The sequence below is a fragment of the Pristis pectinata genome, chromosome 33, assembly GCF_009764475.1.
Source record: "Pristis pectinata isolate sPriPec2 chromosome 33, sPriPec2.1.pri, whole genome shotgun sequence".
Lineage (NCBI taxonomy): Eukaryota > Metazoa > Chordata > Chondrichthyes > Rhinopristiformes > Pristidae > Pristis > Pristis pectinata.
The window spans coordinates 1,663,487-1,688,697 of record NC_067437.1 but is presented as its reverse complement, the minus strand read 5'-3'; the positions used below and the strand labels follow the sequence as shown (position 1 = coordinate 1,688,697).

At 47.5% G+C, this 25,211-nt stretch overlaps 1 protein-coding gene and 1 pseudogene across 3 annotated transcripts in view; both read left to right on the top strand.

Annotated features, from left to right (window-relative positions):
- The window catches only part of LOC127585660 (epidermal growth factor receptor kinase substrate 8-like protein 1), a 72,704-nt gene that overhangs the window by 9,843 nt on the left and 37,650 nt on the right, over positions 1-25,211 (top strand). For 2 of the 3 annotated variants that reach the window (XM_052043294.1, XM_052043295.1), the window contains 2 exons: positions 10,033-10,108; positions 16,629-16,666. In XM_052043294.1, the coding sequence (XP_051899254.1) occupies positions 10,065-10,108; positions 16,629-16,666 (82 nt within the window). In that variant the 5' untranslated portion in view covers positions 10,033-10,064. Of the gene's footprint in view, positions 1-10,032; positions 10,109-16,628; positions 16,667-19,674; positions 19,773-25,211 lie in introns of those variants that run through there. The other variant, XM_052043296.1, reaches the window with a different exon arrangement.
- Positions 5,883-6,452, top strand: LOC127585661 (dnaJ homolog subfamily B member 11-like; annotated as a pseudogene).

Genomic DNA, 25,211 nt, shown 5'->3' with positions numbered 1-25,211 from the left:
CTGGCTTTCTGCAATGTCCTGGTTCCTGCAGGATAGATTGAAAGTTACCCACTCTCGAAGCATTATGTTGGGTAACATATGGTGGGAGAAGGCGGCAAGAGGTTGTGGGTCTATGCATGGGGAATTATTCCCACACTGGCATGTCTGTCCTCGGCTCCCTCCACTGCCAAGATGAAGCGTTCGAGAGGCTCTTAGATAGGCTCATGAATGTGCAGAGAATGGAGGGATATGGACTTCTGTAGGCAGAAGGGATTAGTACAGTTTGGCATTTAATTACTAGTTTAATTAGTTTGGCACAACATCGTGGGCTGAAGGGCCTGTTCCTGTGCTGTTCTATGTTCTATATAATCAAACTAGAGGAACAGCACCTCGTGTTCCCCCTGGGGAGTCTACAACCCAGCGGCATGAACATTGAATTCTCCAACTTCCGGTAACCTGCTCCCCCTCTGTCCCTTTTCTCTCCCCTCCTGATCTACCCAGTCCCTCCCGCACCCACCCCAGCCCCCGTCACCCTGTTTCTTTCCCCCCCCTCCACCCAGTCCATCTGCCCGTCACCCACACCACCCCTCCCACTGGATCCCCTCCCCCACTGTTTCCCGCCTCCCTCCCCACCTCCCTCCCCTGGTTCCAAGCTCCACCTCCATCTCCCATCAGGTTCCACCATGTGCATGCCCTCTGTCACCTCACCTCTCACCTCCCGGCCCTCTGTCGCTGTTCCACCCTCCCCTCCCCATCTGCCTATCACCCCCCCCTCACCTGATCCACCCATCACCTGCCAGCTCTTGCTCCACCCCCCCCCCTCACCTCTTGACGGGCTATTTCCCTTCTGTCTTTCAGTCCAGATGAAGGGTCTCGGACCCAAAACATTGACCATCCATTTCCCTCCACAGATTGCTGCCCGACCAGCTGACTTCCTCCAGCACTCTTGTTTTTTGCCCAGACTGCAAGGTGTTCATTGCTTGTAGCACCTGTCTTGTTTAGGCAGCGTGGTGGTGTCACAGTTAGTACTGCTGCCTCATGGTTCCAGCAACCTGATCTCAGGTGCAGTCTGTACCCTCTCCCACGTGGGTTTCACCCCGGATGCTCCAGTTTTCCTCCCACTTCCCAAAGAATTGGAGGACAACGGTCTGCTGTAAATTACCCCTAGGTGTAGGTAAGCGGCAAAAATGGTCGACAATGGAAGGTGATGGTCATGTACGAGAGAATGAGTTGCAAGTGGCCTACGGGGTACATAAGGAAAGGGGCAATGCGACTGATCAGATTCCCTCCCTGGGAGATGGCATGGGTTTGATGGGCGGAATGGCCTACAGTGTCATTATGTGGCAGGGAGGATTGACCATTAAGGGGATGTGGACACCGGCGAGACAGTAACACCGCTGCCTCGAACCCTGACCTCAGACGCTGTCTGTACAGAGTTTGCATGTTCTCCCTGTGACGGCGGGGGTTTCCTCCCAAGCCCCTCAGACACTTTGGTTGATAGACGGATTCACCACTCTAAGTTGCCCCCTCCCCGCCCCTGAGTGTAGAGGGGTGGGGCGTGTGTGCAGGAGAATCTGGGAGGAGTCGATGGACGGGTGACAGAGGTTACACGGAAGTCAGCGGGGGCATGGGATTAATGGGAGTGCTCTGAGAGCTAGCATCGACTCAAGGGGCCGAGTGGTCTCTTTCTCCTGCACACACGTGGCAAGATACAGTGGCAAATTCATCCACCTACCTATGTGTCTGAGTGGTGGCATGGTAGTGTAGTGGTTAGTGTAACGCTGTTACAGCGCCAGTGACCTGGGTTCAATTCCGGCCGCTGTCTGTAAGGAGTTTGTACGTTCTCCCTGTGTCCACATGGGTTTCCTCCGGGTGCTCCGGTTTCCTCCCACGTTCCAAAGACGTACGGGTTAGGAAGTTGTCGGCATGCTATGTTGGTGCTGGGAGCGTGGCGACACTTGTGGGCTGCCCCCAGAACATTCTCAGTAACGCAAAAAGATGTATTTTACTGCGTGTTTTGATGTACATATGACTAATGAATAAATATCTTATCTTTCCATCACATAAGAAAATATGAAATATAATATGCAAAATAGCTACTGTTGTAGTGCTGGAAAAGCATCATCTAGACAGTGCACAGCAAGATCCCAGGACAGCACTGTGCCACACTGTTGCAGGGATGTTGATCGAGGGGACCTGGAGGCAATAATCATGTCAAAGGGAAAATAACACAGGGCTGCAGGAAAATGGGGCTGACTCGGTGGGTGAAACGGCTCCCCCAGCCCCCCTTCACCCATCTTTGTCTCCCTCCCCCTCCTGGTTCCATCCACCCACTGCACACACAGAATCCCACCCCCTCCCCAAATCTGGTTCCATCCGCCATATCCCTCTCCCCTCATGGTTCCCATTCTCACCTCGTTCACTTATCAGGGTCCAGCACTGGGAGCGCTTCGTGTTCCTGCCTTTCTCCCTCCCGCAGCCGTCTCCACCTCCACCCTCCCCTCCCCTCACCTCCGCCCTCCCCTCTCCCCCACCTCACTCCATCTGATTTTTCCCCCCACTTTCCTCTCTCTCTCTGTCTGTCTCCATCTATCCTTCACCCACCCCTGCTCCACTCCCCTCCCCGGCACTACCTGCCTGACACCTTAGTCCACCAATCACCTCGGACTCCTCTCTCCCCTCCTCCTCTTTACACTGGCCGTCTCCCCTCTCCTGAGGTAGATAATTCCAGAGATTCATTCTTCTCTGTGACAGGACATTCCTGTGGACCTCAGTTTAAATGCACCCCCCCCACCCCCCATTACCCTGTAACTATGTTCCCCTGTTTGAGGTTCTCCCACTGGTTAAAATATCTCCACACCTACCCTGTCCTGCCCCCTCAATTTCAATGATCATCCCTCCTCCTCCTAAACATAAAAGAATGCAGGTCTGACTTCTTTTGTGCTGGTGATGGGACAACCCTCTCGTCCCAGGAATTAGCCAAGTCAATCTCTGTTGGAATGCCTCCAATACCAGCATATCCAGTAATGGGCAGGACCAGTCTCCAAGTGTGGCTTCACCAACAATGGATCAATTGTAACAACACTTCCAGTTTCTAAACTTCAAACTTCTGGCAACGATGGCCCACTCATCCTTTCATTTCTTGCTGTTTATGCTAACTGTGAACTTCCAGTTTGAACGTTGCAAAAAGATCATTCAGTTCATACATCACATCCCAAATTATGGATTATCCCAGGAAGTATATTGAACTGAAAGTCAAAACACTGCAGATGCTGGATAACTGAAATAAAACAGAAAATGCTGGAAACACTCAGCAGGGCAGGCAGCGTCTGTGGGAAGAGAAACAGGGTGAACATTTCAGATCAAAGTTGTTTTCTTTCTTTCCTAGTTCTGACAAAAGGCCTTTTACCTGAAACTCCTGAACTCTCTCTCCATTGATGCTCCCTGACCTGCTGAATGTTTCCAGCAATTTCTGTTTTTATGTACAATGAACTCTCCATTTAAAATTCCATATAACCTTTTCCTTCAGGTGTTAACTTTTCCAATGTTCATGAAGTGAAATTCTTCCTGCAGCCTTTCTTGGAAATTTGAATATTTGGTAAATTGGTTTATTATTGTCACATGTACCAAGGTACAGTGAAAAACAGGATGCCATCCAAACAGATCATTTCATTACACAGTGCATTGAGGTAGTACAAGAGAAAACAATAACAGAATGCAGAATAAAGTGTTACAGTTACAGAGAAAGTGCAGTGCAGGCAGACAATAAGGTGCAAGGCCACAAGGAGGTAGGCTGTGAGGTCAGGTGTCCATCTTATACTAGGGAACCGTTAAAGAGTTTTATAACAGTGGGATAGAAGCTGTCCTTGAGCCTGATGGTACGTGTTCTCAGGTTTTTGTATCTTCTGCCCGATGGAAGGAGGGAGAAGAGAGAATGTCTGGGGTGGGTGGGGTCTTTGATTGTGCTGGCTGCTTTACTGAGGCAGTGGGAGGTGTAGAGAGAGTCCATGGAGGGGAGGCTGGTTTCTGTGATGTGCTGAGCTGTGTCCTCAACTGTTTTCAAAGTGGAATTAAAATAAGTCAGGGTGACAGCAGTTAACAAAATTAAACACTGTCTAGCCAAATAAATCATTGATGATATTTCTAGGTAATAAATTGTTTCCAAGTTATTGCAAATTTTCCAATTCTTACTCCTTTCTGAGAAGCTTCACACCACAGCATTCCTTCTCCATTTCTCTCCTCCCAGTAGTCTGGAGTTTCCCCTGAAGTCAAGTTTGGGTCCCACCACTGTTAATTCACACCTTAATTTTAGTGAAGGTCTTCTCTGCATCCTCAACTTTGGGGTGTTGCTGTTCACACCAAGTGTTTAAAGTGGGACTTCATTGGAATTTTTAACATTTTTATTTAAATATGCCAGATGTTGAGGACAACGGCCAGAAATCCCCAGCATAACCCACCTCAGCTGAACATCGTGACACAACGCTCCCCCCACCAATCCCACACAACATGGGATGGTGTCAGTGGAAATTTTAATAAGGTGTTTGACAGATTATTAAGTGGAAGGGTGCACTTAGAGAGAGGTTGTGAACAGTTAAAACTGGAGAAGAATTTAAAAGCTTTTGAAACGAGTGCTGTAATTCCAAGATATGATATTCCTTCCAGTTATTGATTAATACACATGGGAGGGTGAGTGGGGATCACTGGAGATATGAAACCGAGAGAGAGAGACACAGACAAAGAAATAGACAGACAGCGAGAGATAGAGAGTGAGAGATAGATAGACAGAGAGAGAGCAATGGAATAGGCACAATCTAGAGGGATGAATATTGTGTTTACCAGGGGGCTGCTAGGTTTCATCTTCATGATAGACACCATATTGAATCAAAGACGAGTTTATTGTCAGATGCACAAGTCCATGTGTGCACAGGTGCAATGAAAAACTTACCTGCAGCAGCAGCATCACAGGCACATAGTATCAGATAAGCAGCAATCACAAGAAAAACATAAACTAAACATAGATTATACACAATTTTTTACATGAAAGAACACAATTAGAACAAAGAAAAATTCATTTTAGTGCAAAGTGGTCCCAGTGTTGCCAAAGTGTAGTGATTAGGGTTGTGTCAGTTGGTTCAGGAACCGAATGGTTGAAGGGAAGTAGCTGTTTCTGAACTTAGTTCAGATTTACCTGTTCTGTCTCGTGTTTGACATTGCTCCATCACTGTCCTCTACACCCCAGCTCGGCATTGAACTCTATGGCTGATATATGGATTTAATCATTTAGGATACTTGCTCCCACTGAATATGTAAATAGTTCCCAGTAACTATTCTTCCAAAATCAAGACAGTCCCTCCCACAGGTTAGAGGCTGTCGAAATCTACTCACACAGTTCTGTGTCTAGTGGAGAATAAGCAGAGAGTAAAGTTCCCTCTACATCGTCTTGTCAAACATTCCCAGGGCATGGATAGTGTGGGACAGAGAGAGAGAGTTAAGTTCCCTTTACATTGTCCTGTCAAACTCTCTCAAGGTAGGAACAGCACAGGTTAGATACAGAATGAAGTTCTCTTTACATTGGCCCATCAAGAGGTCCCAGGGCAGAGACAGTTATAGATCAGTGCAGTGTAGGAACAGGCCCATCAGCTAACATGTCCATGCTGATCATGATGCCTGTTTAAGCTGATCCCACCTCTCTGCACATGGTCCACGTCCCATTCCCAGCCTGTTCATGTGTCTGTCTAAATGCCTCTTAAACATTGCTATTGTATCAGCTTCCACCACTAACCCTGGCAGCACATTCCAGGCACCCACCACTCTCTGTGTAAAAATTTGCTTCGCAAATCTCCTTTAAACGTTCCCCCTCTCATTTTAAATCTATGTTTAAAGGAAGTACATGACATCAAAACTGGAACATTCCTCGAGGAGGTGACAGAGTGGACCCTGAAGTTACACTTGAAGAAGTGAATTCAGACCATTGTGTAGAAGTCTTACGAAATGCCAGTGACAAAACGGGCTCCAGGAACGATGAAGTGAGAATGAAACAGTTGGGTCCTGGAAGGGCTCAAATGGCCCAGGAGATGAAATGTGATGAGTGTTAAGGAGGAGAGGACACTTAAGGTGGAGATAGAACTAGCATTAGCTGTAGAGTTTGGAGAAATTGAACTGCATGTGGATGGAGAGTCTCAGGATCTGGAATTCAAAATAATGGCTTTAAAGCACCCAGAGTTTGAAAGGAGGCAGGTGACCTCTGAACTAATATCTCACTTTCATCAGCAGAAGCATTGCTAGGCTTTGAAATGGATGTGTCCCATTTGGATGGACACAAGGTTCATGTAGTTAGAGATGAGATTCCAAACCCAGGTACAAAACTGTGGAAGAAAGGAGAGGGGTTACCAAATTTTGACAATAACAGCAGTGGTTTCCCAACAACAGCATTTGATGTGGATTTTGCCAAGGATAAACTAACGGATGATTAGAAATAAAAATATAAAGAACCAAGGACCAGTGAAGAAAGTCAACAATGGGCTTTAAGGATATTGATTAAACTACAAATGAAACAGATTTTTATGTGAAAAAAGAACATTTAATTATTTATTATCTGAGCTTTCTAATGTTGAATGTGTTCTTTATCTTGGCTGGGGAGGGTGGGGAATTGCTAATCTTTTAAAAACTGAAATCTGTCTATGTGTGTTTCTAAAAATAGACCCTATTCCTTTCTCTTTCTGTCTTTTCACAGCTTTGCTCCCACTTAATCAAAAAAAAGAAACAGTGGACTGGCCGGAAGGAGAGAAAGTATTAGTGTTTTCAGGCAAATAGATGTCCTTACAGGCCCATTTTCCAACTAAGCAGGCAAATTAAACTTCCCCTCACCTTTAAAGGTGCTCCATTACTTGTGAAATGTAAGAAGCAAGTACACAGAGAATTATTCACAAAAACTTTCATTCCAATTTCCTGTTTTGTCTTTGAGCTATACAACAGCTAAATTCAGCTCAAGAGGTTACGGTAATTGGTTCTGTAGTCTCTCATGGGCTGTGAAGAATGCAATATTATTTTCATCAGCTATACCGTCTGGGATTAATTTTCTCCAACCCAAAAGGGCTGTAAATTGCCGTTGAAGTTTTCAGAAACTTTGAGGGAATAGTTTGAGTATGAATGCAAAGGATTTCATCATTTATTGTATAGCACACAGTACATGAATAACATTGTCAAATAGAAAACTACATTTATGGAACTGCACACAGTTCCAATGACATTGTTGTAACCTTCAATTCATTCACTAAAATTGTTCAGAAAGAAAATGCTCCTGCCCTGTGCAACAGGACTGTTGCAAATTTCTTGTGCATGCATTATTTTAATTGGAAAATGGAATATTCAAGTCATCTTTTTCCCAGAGACTGGATTGTCCCAAATTCTAAAGAGTACAGCTTAAAAATTTGATGAAAGCTGGACTGTAGTTTAGTTCAGACTTCAGAAGAAAAAACCACTGACTAAAATGCTCTTCCCAAACGTAGGGTCATAAAAAGAGCTTTTGGCACTTTCATAAATCAGGGCATTGAGTCCAGGAGCTGGAATGTTATGTTGAAGTTGTACAAGATGTTGGTGAGGCTGAATTTAGGGTGTTGTGTGCAGTTCTGGTCACCTACCTACAGGAAAGATATCAATAAGCTTGAAAGAGTGCAGAGAAAATTTACACGGATGTTGCCGGGACTTGAGGACCTGAGTGATAGGGAAAGGTTGAATAGGTTAGGACTATTCCCTGGAGCAGGAGAATGAGGGGAGATCTTATGGAGGTATACAAAATTAGGAGGGGTATAGATAGGGTGAATGCATGCAGGCTTTTTCCCCTCAGGTTGGGTGAGACTAGAACTAGAGGTCATAGGTTTAGGGTGAAAGGTGAAATATTTAAGGGGAATCTGAGGGGAAACTTCTTCACTCAGAGGGTGGTGCGAGTGTGGAACAAGCTGCCAACAGAAGTGGTCGATGCGGGTTCAGTTGTAACATTTAAGACAAGTTTGGATAGGTCCGTGGATGGGAGGGGTTTGGAGGGATATGGTCCGGGTGCAGGTAATTGGGACTGGGCAGAAGATCAGGTCGGCATTGACTAGATGGGCCAAAGGGCCTGTTTCTGTGACTCTATAACTTTATTGTGACAAGAATTTACACTTTTCTTTAGAGTCATGGAGCCATACAGCAACACAGCAGGGACACAGGCCCTTCGGCCCAACCAGTCCATGCCGACCACGGTGCCCACCAAGTTCCAGTGTTCGACCCATACCCCTCCAAGCCCCCCCCCCCTCCATGTACCTATCCAAGTGCTTTTTAAATGATACTGTTGTACCTGCCTCACCCACTTCCTCTGGCATATGTTCACTACCCTCTGTGTGAAAATGTTGCCCCTCAGCTCCCTTTTAAATCATACCCCACTCACCCTAAGTCTATGATTTGGACTCCCCTACCCTGGGGAAAAGACTTACCAACCACCTTATCTGTGCTTCTCATAATATTAAACATTTCTCTAAGGTCGCCCCTCATTCTCCTACGTTCCAAGGAATAAAGTCCTAGCCTGACCAACCTCTCCCTATAACTCAGGCCCTCGAGTCCCGGCAACATCCTCGTAAATCTTTTCTGTGCTCTTTCCAATTGTTTGATCCTTGACCTTACAATCTACCTCGTCATGGCCTTGCACCTTATTGTCTACCAGTACTGTACTTTCTCTGTAATACTTTATTCTGCATTCTGTTATTGGTTTTCCCTTGTACTACCTCAATACATTGATGTGATGAAATGATCTGTATGGATGGCATGCAAAAAAAGGTTTTTCACTGTACCTTAGTACACATGACAACAATAAACCAACTTACTGATTCACAGACTATTCAGCACATAACAAAGAGGTGCGCAGCTTGATAGCATTGATATGGTTCAGTGTATTTTCATGAGATGTTCCATTTATATATTAAAACTATCGCAATGTTTTCTATTCATTATGATTTAATTGAAACGTAACTTTTTTAGCATTGTTGTTTTCATCAATCAGCGTTGCAACATTGTGATCTGCTTTTGGATCATTAACATGCTGGATGTTTCTATTGATCACTTCTCACATGTCCCACTGTTATAATTTAATCTTCCCCCATCATTTCTACCACTGAACAAAAATACTAAAAAAAATTATTTCAAAGCTCTGCTCCCCACCATCCAATCAAACTCTACCCTGGCAGGCGAGGCATGGGTTGGATACAGTAAGCGCCTCTCTGTGCCAAACCATCAAAGATTTAGGGCGGTACACTGGAGCCAGTGTCTCACAGCACCAGAGATCTGGGTTCGATCCTGACCTCGGGTGCTGACTGTGTGGAGTTTGCATGTTCTCCCTGTGACTACGTGGGTTTCCCCCGGGTGCTCCGGTTTCTGCCACATCCCATGGACATGTGGGTTGGCCGATTAATTGGCCACTGTTAATTGCTGCTAGTGTGTGGCTGAGTGCTAGAATCTGCGGGGAGTTGGCGGGAAAGTGGGGAGAATAAAATGAGATCAGTGCAGGACAGCTGGAAGTAGGTGTTTGATGGTTGGCGCAGAGTTGGTGGGCCAAAGGGCCTGTTTCTGTGCTGTATGACTCTATATCTTAACTTTTCAGGTCTAGTGTGTAGGTGAGTGGTAAAATCTGGCAGGGAAATTGATGGGATTGTGGGATTAATGTAGGATTAGTGTAAATGGGTGGTTGATGGTTGGTAAGGATTTGATGGGCCAAAGGGCCTGTTTCTGTGCTGTTTCTCTCAATGACTCTATAACGTTCTCAGGTGCATTCTTAGCATTAAACCTCACAACCGTGCAGGGGCTAAAACACCTCCGAGTGCACAATTCAGAGGTAGTCCTCTTTACATCCTCCTTTCAAGGTGAAGGTACCCTAATGTCAGGAACCTTACGGGCTAGATAAATCACAGCAGCTTGTCTGGGCAGAGGTGCTGAGGTGGCTGAACGGACCGAGGGACAGTGGTTGCTATGGAACTTTTCATTCTTTTCTTCATTTTAACAAATTTGTTCGTTGTTTTCTTTCAGTTGTTGGACACTCACCAAGAATCAGATCTGCAATGAGCTACAGGTCACAAGAGCGAGGAGGCATCCTCCAGCCAGGGTAGGTTACTGCTCCATGCTTAAGGCCATCTTCGGGTTACTTCATGTATGACCCCTCCTATGTGTTGGTATGGTGAGAGAGAGTGAGAGAGAGAGAGCGAGGGGTGCAGGCAAGGGATGGCATGATGCTGTCAGTTTTCAACCAGAAGCCTGGCAGACGCTGAGTGCTTGTTAATGTACCAGTTATGGGCAACGAGTCATTGGAGGCTTCTGGCGTCCGTCAGAATCAGTGTCCTTTGGGGTCCAAGGAGGACCCGGCTCCATCCCTTAGAGCAAATGGAGCAAAATCGGTGCAAATCTGCCTTCTGATGACTGTGTGTCCTTTAAACCCTTTTACGACACGGAGAGCATGTTTTTGACGTCCCACCTCAGTGCTAGAAACTTACAGCACAGGGGACCATATTTCCATATGACTTAGGTGGCCACTCAGGCCATCTACTCTGTGCCAGCTCACAGAGAAATTTCATTCCTCCTTTAATACTTCCCATGTGTAATTAGAGTCATAGAGAGGCCCACTGAGTCTGCACTGACTATCAGCCACCTATTCACACTGATTCTGCATTAACCAAAGGACTTAGCAGGATACAGACCAGTTGTAAATGTGGGCAGAGAAATGGTTGGTGGAGTTTAAACCGCACAAGTGTGAGGTGTTGCACTTTGGGAGCTCAAATGGAAAAGGCGAAGTATGACAGTAAATGGCAGGACCCTCAGGAGCATCGATGTACAGAGGGATCATGGGGTCCAAGTCCAAAGTTTCCTGAAAGTGGCAACACAAGTGGATAAGGTGGTAAAGAAGGCATGCAGTACACTTGCCTTCATCGGTTGGAGCATTGAGTAGAAAGGTTGGGGAAGGGGCATGTTGCTGCTGTATAAACCTTTGGTCAGGCCACATTTGGAGTACTGTGTGCACTTCTGGTCGCCCCATTACAGGAAGGATGTGGAGGCTCTGGGGAGGGTGCAGAAGAGGTTTTCTGGATGTTGCTTGGATTAGAGGGCCTGTGCTATGAGGAGAGGTCGGACAAACTTGGGCTGTCTTCTTTGGAACGGTGGAGGCTGAGGGGAGACCTGATAGAAGTTTGTAAAATTCTGAGAGGCACAAATAGGGTAGAGAGTCAGTCTTTTTCCCAGGGTAGACGTGTCGAATACAAGAGGGCATGCGGTTAAAGTGAGAGGGGGAAAGTTTAAAGGAGATGTGTGGGGCAAGTCTTTTTACACAGAGTGGTGGGTGCCTGGAACAGGCTGCCAGGGGTGGTGGTGGAGGCAGATACAATAGAGGGCTTTAAGAGGCTTTTAGTCAGACACATGAACAGGCAGGAATGGAGGGATGTGGATCATGTGCAGGCAGATGGGCAGTTTAAATTGGTATCATGTTCATCACAGGGTGGTCTGAAGGGCCTTTTCCTGTGCTGTACTGGTCTATGTTGCCTATTTTATATTCTCCCCACATTCCCAACAACTGCCCCCAGATTCTACCCCCCACCTACACACTAGGGTCAATTTGCTAGACCAAGTAGCCTATCGACCCGCACGTCGTTGGGATGTGGGAGGAAACTGGAGCACCTGGAAGAAAGCTACCCAATCACAAGAGAACATGCAAACTCCACACAGACAGCACCAGAGGTCAGGGTTGAACCCAGCCCTCTGGCGCTGCGGGGCAGCGACTCTGCTGGCTGTCATCTTATCTGTCCCAGTTTTCTGAAAGAATGGAACAGTGTCACCCATCCCTGTCCTCTGACTTCACCCATAGGCTCGTACTTCCTTCCCTGTGTTTGCATCAGTCCCTCCAGAAAGTTCCTCTTGAATCTGCTTTCAGACAGCACGTGTCAGATCTCAACACACTGCCATGTCAACAATAGATTTCTTCAGAGACACAAGAGATTCCACAGATGCTGGAATCTGGAGCAGCACACACAAAGTGCTGGAGGAACTCAGCGGGTCAGGCAGCATCCATGGAGGGAGATAATCAGTTGATGTTTCGGGCCGAGACCCTTCATCAGGACTGGAAAGGAAGAGGGCAGGAGCCAGAATAAGAAGGTGGGGGGAGGGGGAGGAGCACAGGCTGGCAGGTGAGAGGGGGAAGGTAGGTGGGTGGGGGAGGCGGGAGATGTAAGAAGCTGGGAGGTGATGGGTGGAGGAGGCAAAGGGCTGAAGAAGAAGGAATCTGGTGGGAGAGGCCAGTGGACCATGGAATAAAGGGAAGGAGGTGGGGGAATAGGTGGGCAGGTCATGAGGGCAGGGGAGGGGAAAGAGAAGGGCTGAGGGGGCCACAGGAGTGAGGGGAAACAAATGGGAAGGAAAAGAGGGGGAAGTAGGGGTAAGAGGGGAGGGGTATTGCATGGTCCACTGCCCTCTCCTACTGGATTCCTTCTTCTTCAGCCCTTTGCCCCTTCCACCCATCACCTCCCAGCTTCTTACTTCTCCCTCTCTTCCCCACCAACTTACCCTCCCCCTCTCACCTGGACTCACCGATCCCCTGCCAGCCTGTGCTCCTCCACCTCCCCCCACCTTCTTCTTCTGGCTTCTTCCCTCTTCCTTTCCAGTCCTGATGAAGGGTCTCGGCCCGAAACGTCGACTGTTGATTTCCCTCCATGGATGCTGCCTGACCTGCTGAGTTCCTCCAGCATTTTGTGTGTTAATAGATTTCCTCACCTCTGCTTGAGGTTTTGCCAATTATTTTAAACCTTTGTCCTCCCTGAGGCTCTGCTACCAGTGGGAATGGTTCCTCCCCACTTACTTCAACAAAACCCTTGTAAACTGGAACCATTCTCAGAGGGCAGCATGACACTACAACGGTAGAGTTGCTGCCTCACAGTGCCAGAGACCCCGACCTCTGGCACTGTCTGTGTGGAGTTTGCACGTTCTCTCTGTGGCCGTGTGGGTTTCCCCCGGGTGCTCCGTTTTCTCCCACATCCCAAAGACGTGCGGGTCAGTGGGTTAATTTGTTGGTTAACTTCCTAATCTGAAGATGAGGGGTAGAATTTAGAGAGATTGATGGGAATGTGGGGAGAATAAAACTGGATTAGTGTAGATTAGTATAAATGGGTGCTTGATGGCTGGCACGGACTCGTGGGCCGAAGGGCCTGTGTCCATGGTGTATCACTCCATTAGTCCCTGTCATCTCCAGCCTCCAGTCCACTGAGCCTTCCCCTTCTCCAGACTCTGCTCCTTACTAACAACAATCCTGTCAGTTTACTGACTTCCCGCTCCACTCCTCGGCCTTCGATCTACTTGTTTGTGGGATCCTGCTCTGCCCCACAAGATGGCCATCGCCTTTACTTATGTAACGAGTCACAGCATTTTGAGAGTATTGGAGCGTGAAGTGAAGCGTTCTGAGGCGTTCCTGGTTTACATCAAGGCCTCTCTTTTGGCAAAATAGTTTTTGAGTTTTTGGTTTCCGCACACACACACACACACACACACACACACACACACACACACACACACACGCACGCACGCACACACACACACACACACAGCCCCACAAAGCCAAGCATTGTGTTCAGGGACTAGCAGCCACACTTGGCTCTGCCAGGGTAGTTATACTTGAGGATCTGTTGGCCCACACAAACAGCCATCAGCTACCAGTCCAAATTAAACCCTAGCTTTGTTAATCCGTGAGCAAATACCAAAGCTCTGCTGTCACTGGAGGCTGGCCCAGGGCCCAGTTTCAAGGCCGGAGGCAACCGACAGAAATAAACCTGTTTAGATCTTCATGGATCTGCGACTTGCTGTAATTGTATCACCACATAATGAATCTCAGTTTAGCGTTTATAGAGTCCTTCATGGGGGAGTCAGCTGTTTTTGCTGGTTTGATAATCCACAGGTTTAATCTGATGATATTGAAATGTGTGTTTGAATTCCAGCATAGCATCTGGGGAGTTTAAATTGTTAATCTGATAAATCTGAAATCAAAGAGCTCGTACAGTAAGGGATTGGGGACCAGCAAACTAACTGGTAAATTTCAACTGGATCACAATTGAACTTTATTGAAGGGAATTGGCTGTAAAAATGTGGGGACACCAGAGGCTGCGGATGCTGGAACCTGGAGCAACACACAAGATGCTGGAGGAACTCAGCGGGTCAGGCAGCATCTGTGGAGGGAGGTGGTCGACGTTTCGGGTCGAGACCCTTCATCTGGATAGGTGAAGCTTCAACTGTCCATCTCTCTCCACAGATGCTGCCTGACCCACTCAGTTCCTCCAGCATCTTGTGTGTTGTAAAAACCTGGAGTGGGCTGGGGAAAGTTATGGGAACGTCAGGAGAATAAAAAAACGGGATTAGTGTAGGATCAGTGTAAATGGGTGCTTGGTGGTCAGCACAGACTTGGTGGGCTGAAGGGCCTGTTGCTGTGCTGTATGGTTCTATGTGATTGCCAACCCAATGCCACATGGTTAACTGTCCCTGGAAGGGTTCCTAAGACAAGACGGTTCAAGGGCAACAATGGGTGGGGACTAAGTGCCAATCTTGTCAGTGACACCCAGGTTCTGTGAATGAATTAAAGTGAAAAGTGCAGTCAGTGGTGTAGTGGTCGAGCCGCTGCCTCACAGCTCCAATGTCCCGACCTCCGGCGCTATCTGTGTGGAGTTTGCACGTTCTCCCTGTGACCGCGTGGGTTTCCCCCGGGTGCTCCGGTTTCCTCCCATATCCCAAAGACGTGCGGGTAAGTTACTTGGTCGTTGTAGGTAATTACCTGTAGTGTAGGTGGGTGGTAGAATGGGGGGAGTTGATGCGCACGTGAGAGAGGGAAAGGGCTGCAGGGAAGATAATTGGGCGAGTGGGTTTGACGGAATCAGCATCGTCTCAGTGGGATGAAAGGCTTTGAAAGTCCTCCCCCAAAACCTTAAGGTAACACGGGAAATTTCCTGTGATGTAGCAGGAGTTTTGAAGAGATTGAGGTAGCCTCTTGTCAAGTCTATGAACAGGCGACTGGCAGTTCCATCTCGCCTCCAGCTGCTTTGCTCCCTCACCCTGGTGCACACCCAGAGGGTAGATCAGTGTCCGCACCCCCATCCATGCACCACACCCCTTGATCCCTTGACAACTGGAAAACCAGTCTTCATTCCTGTAGGGGTTTGAGTGGCAGGACTGCCAGATCGATCGTCATAAACATGCAGGGGAGCTTTCTTTAGGAGACTTCCGGTAAATTCTTCCCTGCCCTGGAAAGTAATTGAAGAATTCTAGATAAATTCCCCTCTCCCGGTTCACCACAGTGCTTCCCAACACATTCCCAAACTGACCCCAAACCCGAATCTTTTATAGAATGTACACCAGCCCGACCCAAGCTGAACGTCTTATCTGAATGCTCGCCTGATCTGAGCTGACCCAGACACAAACGTTTCATCAGAATGTACGTTAACTTGTTCTGAACCCATCAGACTCATCAAGTTGTGCCCTACTGGGCTCGGGTTGTTTAGCCAGGCTCTGTTACACCATCCTTCACTGTCTGTCTAAGTCAGCCTCAGCATCACACCAGAGAGGTGGATAACTAAAAAAAAGGTGGTTAATTGGTTAAGGGTTTCATTTCCTCCTTATTGAGTTAATTAGCACCATTTAGCCACAGTCATAATTGTTTAAACAACCCACGCACATTGGCTGCTTCCCTTGGAGGACTTTATGTTCTGTTCATGGCTCTTGTTAGTTTGATAATGAGTCTTATTTTAGACCAATTGTTGACTGAGATAACCAGTAACAATGAAACCCACGGTCATGTTCAGCAAGGTGGTCCTGGGTCAGGGAGTGGAAAGTAGAAATGAGTCAATCTTTGTGTATGAACCTTGTGTGCATCTGAGGAGTGTGTGTGTGTGTGTGCAAGCGTGGATACATGATCTGGTGTGTGTGTGTGTTTGTATGTGCGTGCATGTATTTCTGCATGTGTGCATGTGAGCACACATTCATTTGTGTTCACACACACTGCTCTGTGTGGGTCAGAGTATGTGTGGCTGTGTGCACTGTAGTGCAGGTGTACAATGTTAACTGTGCCTGATGTGTGAGTGTGCATGGTGGTGTCTGGGTGTGTGCACCAGATGGCGTACTTGTGCAACTGGGTGGGGATGTGTGCACGTTGGCCTGTGCGCATGTTGCTGCCTGTGTTTGTACGTGTATGCCTATGTGTCAAATGCAGACTTGTGTTTCTGTGCATGTAGCATACAGCAGGGCCCGTCAACGTTCTTGTCCTTCTATGTAGAGTGAGCAGTCGATGCCCCAGAGACCTCCTCACTCTCAGGCTGTGTCACCGGTTCTGTGTGGGGATGAAGGAGAAACTAATTCAGGTATCGCTTCCTCCTGCAACATTCCACACATAACAATGGCAGAAGGTGCAGTAATTTGCATCGAGCTGACCTGGTCCCGTTGGGTCAACAGAGGGATTGCAGGAGATGAGTCTGTAAACTGGAATTGCTCTGGAGAGGAAGTTACGATTGGAAGGGTGCCAGGCAAAGCAAGAAGCATGTGATGGGATGGAAAGTTCGCAATTACACCCAGTCAAAGTCTTAAATAATCTTATTTTGTGTTTCACTATGCAGCGAGAAGATTTCTAAACCCAGTGGCAGGTCCATTTACGGTGAGTGACATCTCGATCTTCCATCACCAGGTCGTCAGTGGGACTGCTTAAACAAGAGAATCTCAAGTGAGGCTCGAGACCTGGAGCTCAGAGCTCGGCTGGGGTTGAAGGCAGTGGGAGAGGTGGTGGCAGTCAGCTGTGTTTTCTCATGGTTCCTGGTTGGACTTTGTGGAGTTGTTTTTGTGTGGTTAATGGTTGGTCTTTGCATAGTTACGTCTCTGCAGAGCAATTCGTTGCACTTTGCATAGTTGTGCATTTGCACTTTGCTAGATTGGACTGTGCACAGTTTTGCTTTTGCACAGTTACTGGTTGGATTTTGCATAGCTGTGACCTTGCGTGACGCCAGGCTTTATTTTTGCAAGTCGCTCAGTCGTTTTTGCACATTTTGCACAAACAAACCTGTTTGTTTTGCATGGTTGCCAGGGATTTTGTCCAAGCATATCATCAGACTGATTGTGTGCAATAAAAGTCAGTAACAATTGCTGTTTGAAATCCTGCATAATTTCAGAGTCAAGTGTTTACCTGCTAGACCACATCAGGTGAGATGCAGCCTTAACCATGCACGTTCCAGGGATACATCTCCTGTTTCAGCTGTACACTGATACAGGGCTAAGAGCAGGATGGATCATGGGCACCCAGCGGGGACCATCAGGGTTCCATGGTGAAAACCAAGTTTTGCAAAGAGTGAAAGGCACGTTAAAATAAATGGGAATATGTAGGTACACCGGGGTAATTCCAAGGTGGAACCAGAAAAACAAGTACCACTTGCATCAGGTACCGAGTTATTGGGGGCAACTGTTCTTTATTCAGCAAAAAGAAACATTGTGAGATTTTTTCACCTTGAAGTCGGTGCTGAAGATGTCAAGGTGGGTGGTGGTGATGTCATTGATGGAGATGATGTCATTTGGAGGAACAATATGTAACTACAGGTGGTGATGATGTCACTGTTGATGGTGATGACATCATTGTCAGTGGTGGTGATGTCATTGCTGGTGGCGATGAAGTTACGGTGAATGTCCTCAGCACTGTTGTACAGAGGGATCTTGGGGTGCAAGTCCATCGTTCCCTGAAAGTGACCACGCAAGTAGATAGGGTGGTAAAGGAGAATACGGCACGCTTGCCTTCATCAGTCGGGGCACTGAGCATAAGAGCAAGGAAGTCATGTTGTACCTGTGTAAAGTTTTGGTCAGGCCACATTTGGAGTGTTGTGAGCAGTTCTGGTCACTCCATCACAGGAAGGCTGTGGAGGCTTTGGAGAAGATGCAGAGGAGGTTCACCAGGATGTTGTCTGGATTAGAGAGTATGAGCTATAAGGAGAGGTTGGACAAGCTTGGGTTGTTTACTCTGGAGTGGCAGAGGCTGAGGGGAGACCTGATAGAAGTTTACAAAATTATGAGAGGCGTAGATAGAGTAGACAGTCAGAATCTTTGTCCCAGGGCAGAAATGTCAAATACTCGAGGGCACAGCTTTAAGGTGAGGGGGGACATTTAAAGGAGATGTGCGGGGTAAGTTTTTTACACAGAGAGCGGTGGGTGCCTGTAATGTGTGGCCAGGGGAAGTGGTGGAGGCAGATACAACATCAACAAGAACAGGTAGGGAATGGAGGGATACAGACCACGTGCAGGCAGGTGGGATCAATTTATTTTGGCATCATGGTTGGCACAGACATTGTGAGCTGAAGGGTCTGTTCCTGTGCTGTACTGTTCTAGATTCTATGGTCTTCATTTTATCTGATTAAATCTCTCCCCTTTATCTTAAAACCTATGCCCTCTAGTTCTTGAATCCCCAACCCTGGTGAAAAAACCATGGTGTGCTTATCTATGCCTCTCATGATTTTATACACCTCTATAAGGTCACCCCTCAGTCTCTTGTGCTCCAAGGAATAATGTCCTAGCCTGCTCAACCTCTCTCCATAATTCAGTCCCTTGAGTCCCAGCAACAACCTCGTAAATCTTCCCAGCTTAATGGCATCTTTCCTCCATCAGGATGACCAAAACTGAGCGCAATACTCCAAGAGAGAGCTAGTTCAGGTAGCAGAGATGGTGGGGGAGGGCGATGGGTTGAATGGAGGGAACGTCTGTGGCAGGTGGGATCAGACTGAACTGCTATTGGCTGCGTAGTTTTGGTGATGTGGCTCTGGCATACAGGGACATGCCCAGCAGGCGAGACTATACACACAGAGGAGGATTGGTAATTGGTTTATTATTGTCTCACATACCAAGATACAGTGAAAAACTTTTGTTTGCATGCCATCTAGACAGATCATTCTATACGTAAGTACATCGAAGTACAAAAGGAAAACAACAACAGAATGGAGAATATAGTGTTATAGCTACAGAGAAAGTGCAGTGCAGGCAGACTATAAGGTGCAAGGGCCATGACGAGGTAGATTGAGAGATCAAGAGTTCATCTTTTAGCGTGTGTAAGAGACTGATAACTGGGATAGAACCTGTCCTTGATCCTAGTGGTACGTGTTCTCAAGCTTTTGTACCTTCCATTCATTGGAAGGGGGAAGAAGAGAGAATGAGCAGGATGGAAGGAGTCTTAGATTGCACCGGCTGCTTTCCCAAGGCAGCAGAAAGTGTAGACAGAGTGAATGGAGGCTGGTTTGTGTGATGGACTGGGCTGTGTTCACAACTCTCTGCACTTTCTTGCAGTCTTGGGCAGAGCAGTTGCTGTACCAAGCTGTGATGCATCCGGATAGGATGCTTTCTATGGTGCATCTGTAAACATCAGTGAGGGTCAATGGGTCATTCTGAATTTCCTTAGCCTTCCGAGGAAGTAGAGGCACTGGTGTGCTTTAGAGGATGGCAGACAGAAATGCTTCTCTGTGATGCCCTGGTCTGCCTGAGAGGACTGTGTCACGGACAACAGCTTCACACACAACAGGGAAAGCACTCACAGGGTTAATCCCTGACTATAGCCCCACCCAGTAAAAAAAATTATGAAGTAGCAGGTGTTGAAATCGTTCACCTGTTATCTGCTGAGGAGCTTCCTATTAGAGGCAGTGCAAAATCTCCCTGCTTGCAGGAACATGCCTCAGATTAAATGGCTGCTGTGAGAGGAGGTTGCCCGACTCGTTAAACGTTCCATCTCTCGTCAATGGGTAAGGATTAAAATCTGTCTGGATATGTGGTCGCTCAGTGCTTGAGGGTGATCTGAGGGAGATGAGAGTTTTAGGAGACTGCATCTGTAAAAATTGGTGAGGGTCAACGGGGACTTGCCAAATTTGCTTTGCTCGAAACTTTGTCCTGTTCAGTATATACTAGGTGGGGTCAGGATTGACTCTCCCGTTGTGAGAGTCTTTTCCTGCTTACTAAGATCGAGAAAATTCCAGGCCTCTACAAGTCCACTCATCAGCAGTGAGGGAGAGTGTCAGCAAGACCTGGTTGGTGGGTGCTCTCTGGTTGTTCCTCACTTTTCTTCATTCAGCTCTGTGCTTTTAGGGAGGTGGGTGAGGTGGAACCTACCACAATCCTGACTGAAGCCAGGTTTCCCAATTGGAAAGAATACACGAGTATACACGCGTGCACACAGATGCACACACACATGTGCACAAACGTGCACACACACACATGGACATACACACACCCATGTACACATACACATGCACACACACACATGCACACGTACATACACACACGTACACACATACACACACACTCACACATACAAACATGTGTACACACATGTACACACAAGTATACACATACACACATAACCACAAACACCCACTCACAGACCATTCTGAAAACGTACACATGTGTGTGTGTTCCTAAGTTATTTCATGCAGTGCAGCTGATGGAAGGGCCACACACATCAGCTGGTATATGGGGAAGGTGTGTACTTCCCATGGGCGCAGCATTTAATGATTAAGGTACCATTTTAGCAGGCAGACTTCTGGACCTCTGACCTGGGAACTGAGTTCAAATCTCACCATAGCAGCTGGTGAATTTAAATTCAAGTAATTAAATAAATCTGGAGTTTAAAGAAAGCTGGTGTTGGTAACAGTGACCCTGAAACTGTTGAATTGTTGTAAAAACCCACCTGGTTTACTAATCTCCCGTAAGGGAAAGTAATCAACTGTTCTTATCCAGCTTGGCCTTTATGTGACTCCAGACCCACCAATGTGGAGCTGCTGCCTTTTATTATAAACGCTGTACGATAGGATTTGGAGATAAGCTCGATGCAGGTGCAGCCTTTAAAATGCATAAGTGCCTGGAGAAAACTGCAGGGAAGTGGGGCGAGAGGGACTAATTCTTTGGAAGAGCCATTGCAGAGTTGAAGGATTGAACAGCCCCTCAGGCATTCCACTGACTAATCTCACTATCGGACGAGGGGATCAGGCAGCTGGGAAACCAGTTGCTTTAGGGAGAGATGGTGGGAATTCTTGGCACAACCGGGGCAGTGGCACGTGGGAGACTGCTCCGTCACCACACCTCCTTCCTGGTAATTACACTCAGCAGACAGAAAACTGTTCACCACAGCAAGAAGGAGCAAAACCTCTGTTCAAACATTCACTCCCAAGATCAATGCAGCACACCCCTGGTTGAGAAACCAGCAGGAGCACATGATCTGTCGGAGGAAAAGTTCCCAAGTTAATGTCCCGGGTCAATGACACTTTCGGCAGGTGTAGTGAGGGGCAGCAGACTTCTCTGGACACAGGGAACAAACAGGCATGTGGTGCAGTGGAAGGCAACGTAGATTACATCGTTGGGGGAAAAACCTGCAGTCTCACGTATCTCCGAGATTACATCAAAGTTTCAGTGGGTGTGTTTAGGCCTTGCATTTCCGTAGCGCCTTGCATTTCTGTAGCACCTTTCACAACCCCAAGATGTTTCAAAATACCTTCCAGCCAGTAAAGGACTTGCAAAGTGCAGTCACTGTTGGGCAGTAAACACACGGCAGCCAATCAAAGCAGCACAACAAGATCACACAGGTGACGATGCTTGATGTGGGGGGAGGGGTGAATATTGGTCCCAGGGAGGTTCCCTCAGTTTTCCTCTCACTCATGGCCACGGCACCTTCTACCTCGGAGGGTGGACAGAGCCTCATTTTTTTATATGACATAGAAGAGGCCATTCAGCCTATTGAGTCCATGATGGCCCTGAGAGCAATTCATTTCCCTGTAACATTATCTCTCACCTCACCAAAGTCAAAGTCTGGGACTATTGACCCTCTGACGTGACTCTGAATACTAACTAAAATAAAAATCTGGAGGTTTAAAAAGAAACCAGTCTCAAGAACCTGCTGTAAAACCCAACCAGTTCACTTACAGAGACACAAGAGACTGCAGATGCTGGAATCTGGGCACACAAACCCAGGGTAGAAATGCCATGAAAATTAGCTATTTGCAGCAGCAGCAGCACAGTACATTACAAGACGAGGACAAACATAAGTTAACGTACACTTAAATTAACTTAAATTATACATAACTTGCTCATGTGCTTAATGAACACAATGACACCAGTGTAAGTTGAGGGAGCGAGAAAGAAACACAGTCCAAGGTAGTGTTAGGGTTTTTCAGGTGGGTTCAAGAACCTGACGGCAGTGGAGAAGAAGCTGTTGTTGAACTGTGAGGCGTGAGTCTTCAGGCTCCTGGACCTCCTGCCTGGTGGCAGCATCGAGAAGAGGGCATGGACTGGATAGTGGGGGTCCCTGATGGTGGATGTCGCCTTCCTGAGACATCGCCTCTTGTAGATGTCCTCGATGGTGGGGAGAGCTGTACTCGTGATGGAACTGGCCGAGTCCACCGCTCTCTGTAGCCTCTGCAGCTGTGGGAAGGAGTGTGGTTGGGATAAGGACAAGACCTCTTGCTTTGTGGGGTAGTGACTGGGTAGTACAATCAGGAAGGTATTGAGTTCCACTCAGACCAGCTGCTTAGATGCACCCCTGTGCAGAACAAGAGGCATGGTGAGTGACAGCAAATTGATTCTCTTTGATCTGGCACTGGTACTGTGTGGTGTGAGTTTCACAGTGAAGAATGGTGTCTGGAATCAAAGCCCTCCCGTCAGCCCAGGCAGCACAGTCAGACAGCCAGGTCAAGTCGAGTTGCTTGTCCTGTGCACAAGTTCAGTGAGGTACAGGTACAGTGAAAAACTTGCTTACAGCAGCATCACAGGCATGCAGGTACAGACAACACACAGAACATAAACTGCACATAAATTACACAAGGCAGTGAAGAAAAAAGACTGTGCATTAGTGCAAAAAAAAAGACACAATCAGAGACAAGTTCATGGTAGTGCAAGAGGTGGTCCATAGCGTTCCGTTGCTGAGGTAGGGTTAGGGTTGTGCAGGTCGGTTCAAGAACCGAATGGTTGAAGGGAAGTAGCTGTTCCTGAACCTGGTGGTGTGGGACTTCAGGCTTCTGTACCTCCTGCCCGATGGGAGCTGTGAGAAGGGGGCACGGTCTGGATGGTGGGGATCCTTGATGAGAGATGCCACCTTCTTGAGGCAGCGCTTCCTGTAGATGCTGTTGGTGGTGGGGAGGGCTGTGCCCGTGATGGACTGGGCTGTATCCACTGCTCTCTCAAAGGAACAGAAATCTGTTCCTGTGTCTGCAGTTGTTTCCTGGAACCTGTTCTTCCCTCAGGGTGTTGGCTCCTGATCTGATGAATCCTGTACCCTAACCCTGTACCAGCCTTAGGCAGGGGGAGGTGGGGTTGTGGAGACAGACTGGTGCCTGAGGCAGCCCACTGCTGACCCGGACGATCCCGGAGAAACTGGAACCGGGAGCAGAGATTTTGTTCCTTCACAAACCTGGTTCCCGTAGTTTGGTTGGGTAACTTGTCATATCCCTGAGTAAAGAAGGGAATCCAGCCTAACAGGAAGGAAACCTTGCATTTATCTAACCACCTTCCACATCCTAAAGCCATTCATGGCCAATTAAATACATGTCTTTACATCTGTAAAGTAAGTTTTCCATTGCACCTGTGCACACATGTACTTGTGCAGATGTCAATAAACTCTACTTTGACTTTGATCTGGACACAGGGATTTTGAAAGAAATGTTGAAAGTCAGTGTGAACACAGCAGGATCCCAATAACTGCAGAGCAGAAGGTGATCAGATCTTGCTCAAGTGATGACCAATGTCCAGGGAGAGATCTCCTGCTCCTTTCGCTCTGCCTCACGAGGGAACCGTCAGGATCTTTCATTTAACGTTGTCAACACTGACCGTTACCCCTGAGCCTCTGATGACCCTGAGTTGCAAGGTCCTGTCATTTGCTGCAGAGTTCGAAGCTACTGTTGTACCTGTTATAGAATTTAGAAGAGTTTAGAGAAGTGAGAGTTGACCTCATTGAAATATAAACATTTCTTAGGGGAATATAAACAGAAAATGCTGGAAACACTTAGCAGGTCAGGCAGCATCTGTGGAGAGAGAAACAGGTTGAAGGTTCTTTGTCAGAACAAAATACTTACAGGGTAGACGGAAGGAGGTTGTGGGGAGAGGTCACCAGGTGGACACAGGAAAAGATTCAAGGATGTGCTCAAAGCCTTGTTGTAGACCTGTAACATCTTCACTGACTCCTGGGAATCCCTAGCCCGTGGCCAAAGTGGAGAAGGAGTATTCGGGATGCTAGTGGGAACCTCGAGTCCATACGTTGGTAGGGGTGCACCACCTCACAAACTACTGCTGCCTCAGTTGTGGGAGAGTCTACAGTTCCCACATTGTCCTCATTAGCCACATCAGAGCCCACGGAACCGGGCTGGAAGCAGGGCATCCCTAGAGGGACTGCCCTAGAAGATGATTTGGGGCTGAAGGGATTGATTTAGGAGAAGATGTTGAGCAGATTGGGACAGGATGTTTCTCCAGGCTGGGATGTCTCAGACCAAAGCTCATGGGCGCTCACTCAGAGGTCGGCCATCAGGTGGAGATGAAGAGAAATGTCTTCACTCAGAGGGGCTGAATTTTGGGGATTCTCTGCAGAAGAGGTCTGTGGAGACTCAGTGGCTGAATCTAGTTGGGACTAGACATGTTTTCACTTGTGGAAGAGGCTCGAATGAGGGGAAATAGTTAAAGGGCCAGTCATTTAAAACTGAGGTGTGCAGGGATTTATTATTCAGCGATGGTAGGATCTCTGGAATACCCTGCCCCAGTGGATTGTGGAGGATGGGTCACTGCAAGGATTTAAGGTGGAGGTAGATGCAGGGAATTGAGAGCAGTGGGGAATTGGCACAGAAGAGGACATGAAGCCTGGGGTGGATCAGCCACGATCATATTGAATGATGGGACAGGTTTGACGGAGCGAGTGGCCTACTCCTGCTCCTGTTTTCTTGTGATAGATTTTTGGACATTTCGGGATCAAGGGACATGAGGATGGTTCAGGAAAGTGATGATGAGGCAAAGGATGAGCCATGATCTGATTGAGTGTAAGATGGAGAAACCTGCCTGTCACCTTACACCCCTCCTCAGCCCACCAATCGTCTCGGACTCCTGTCTCACCGCTCCCCTCCTCCTCTTCACACCGCCGCCTCCCCTCCCCGCTCTCAGTCCTGACGCAGGGGCTCAACCCGATACATTGACAGTTCCTCTCCCCTCACAGT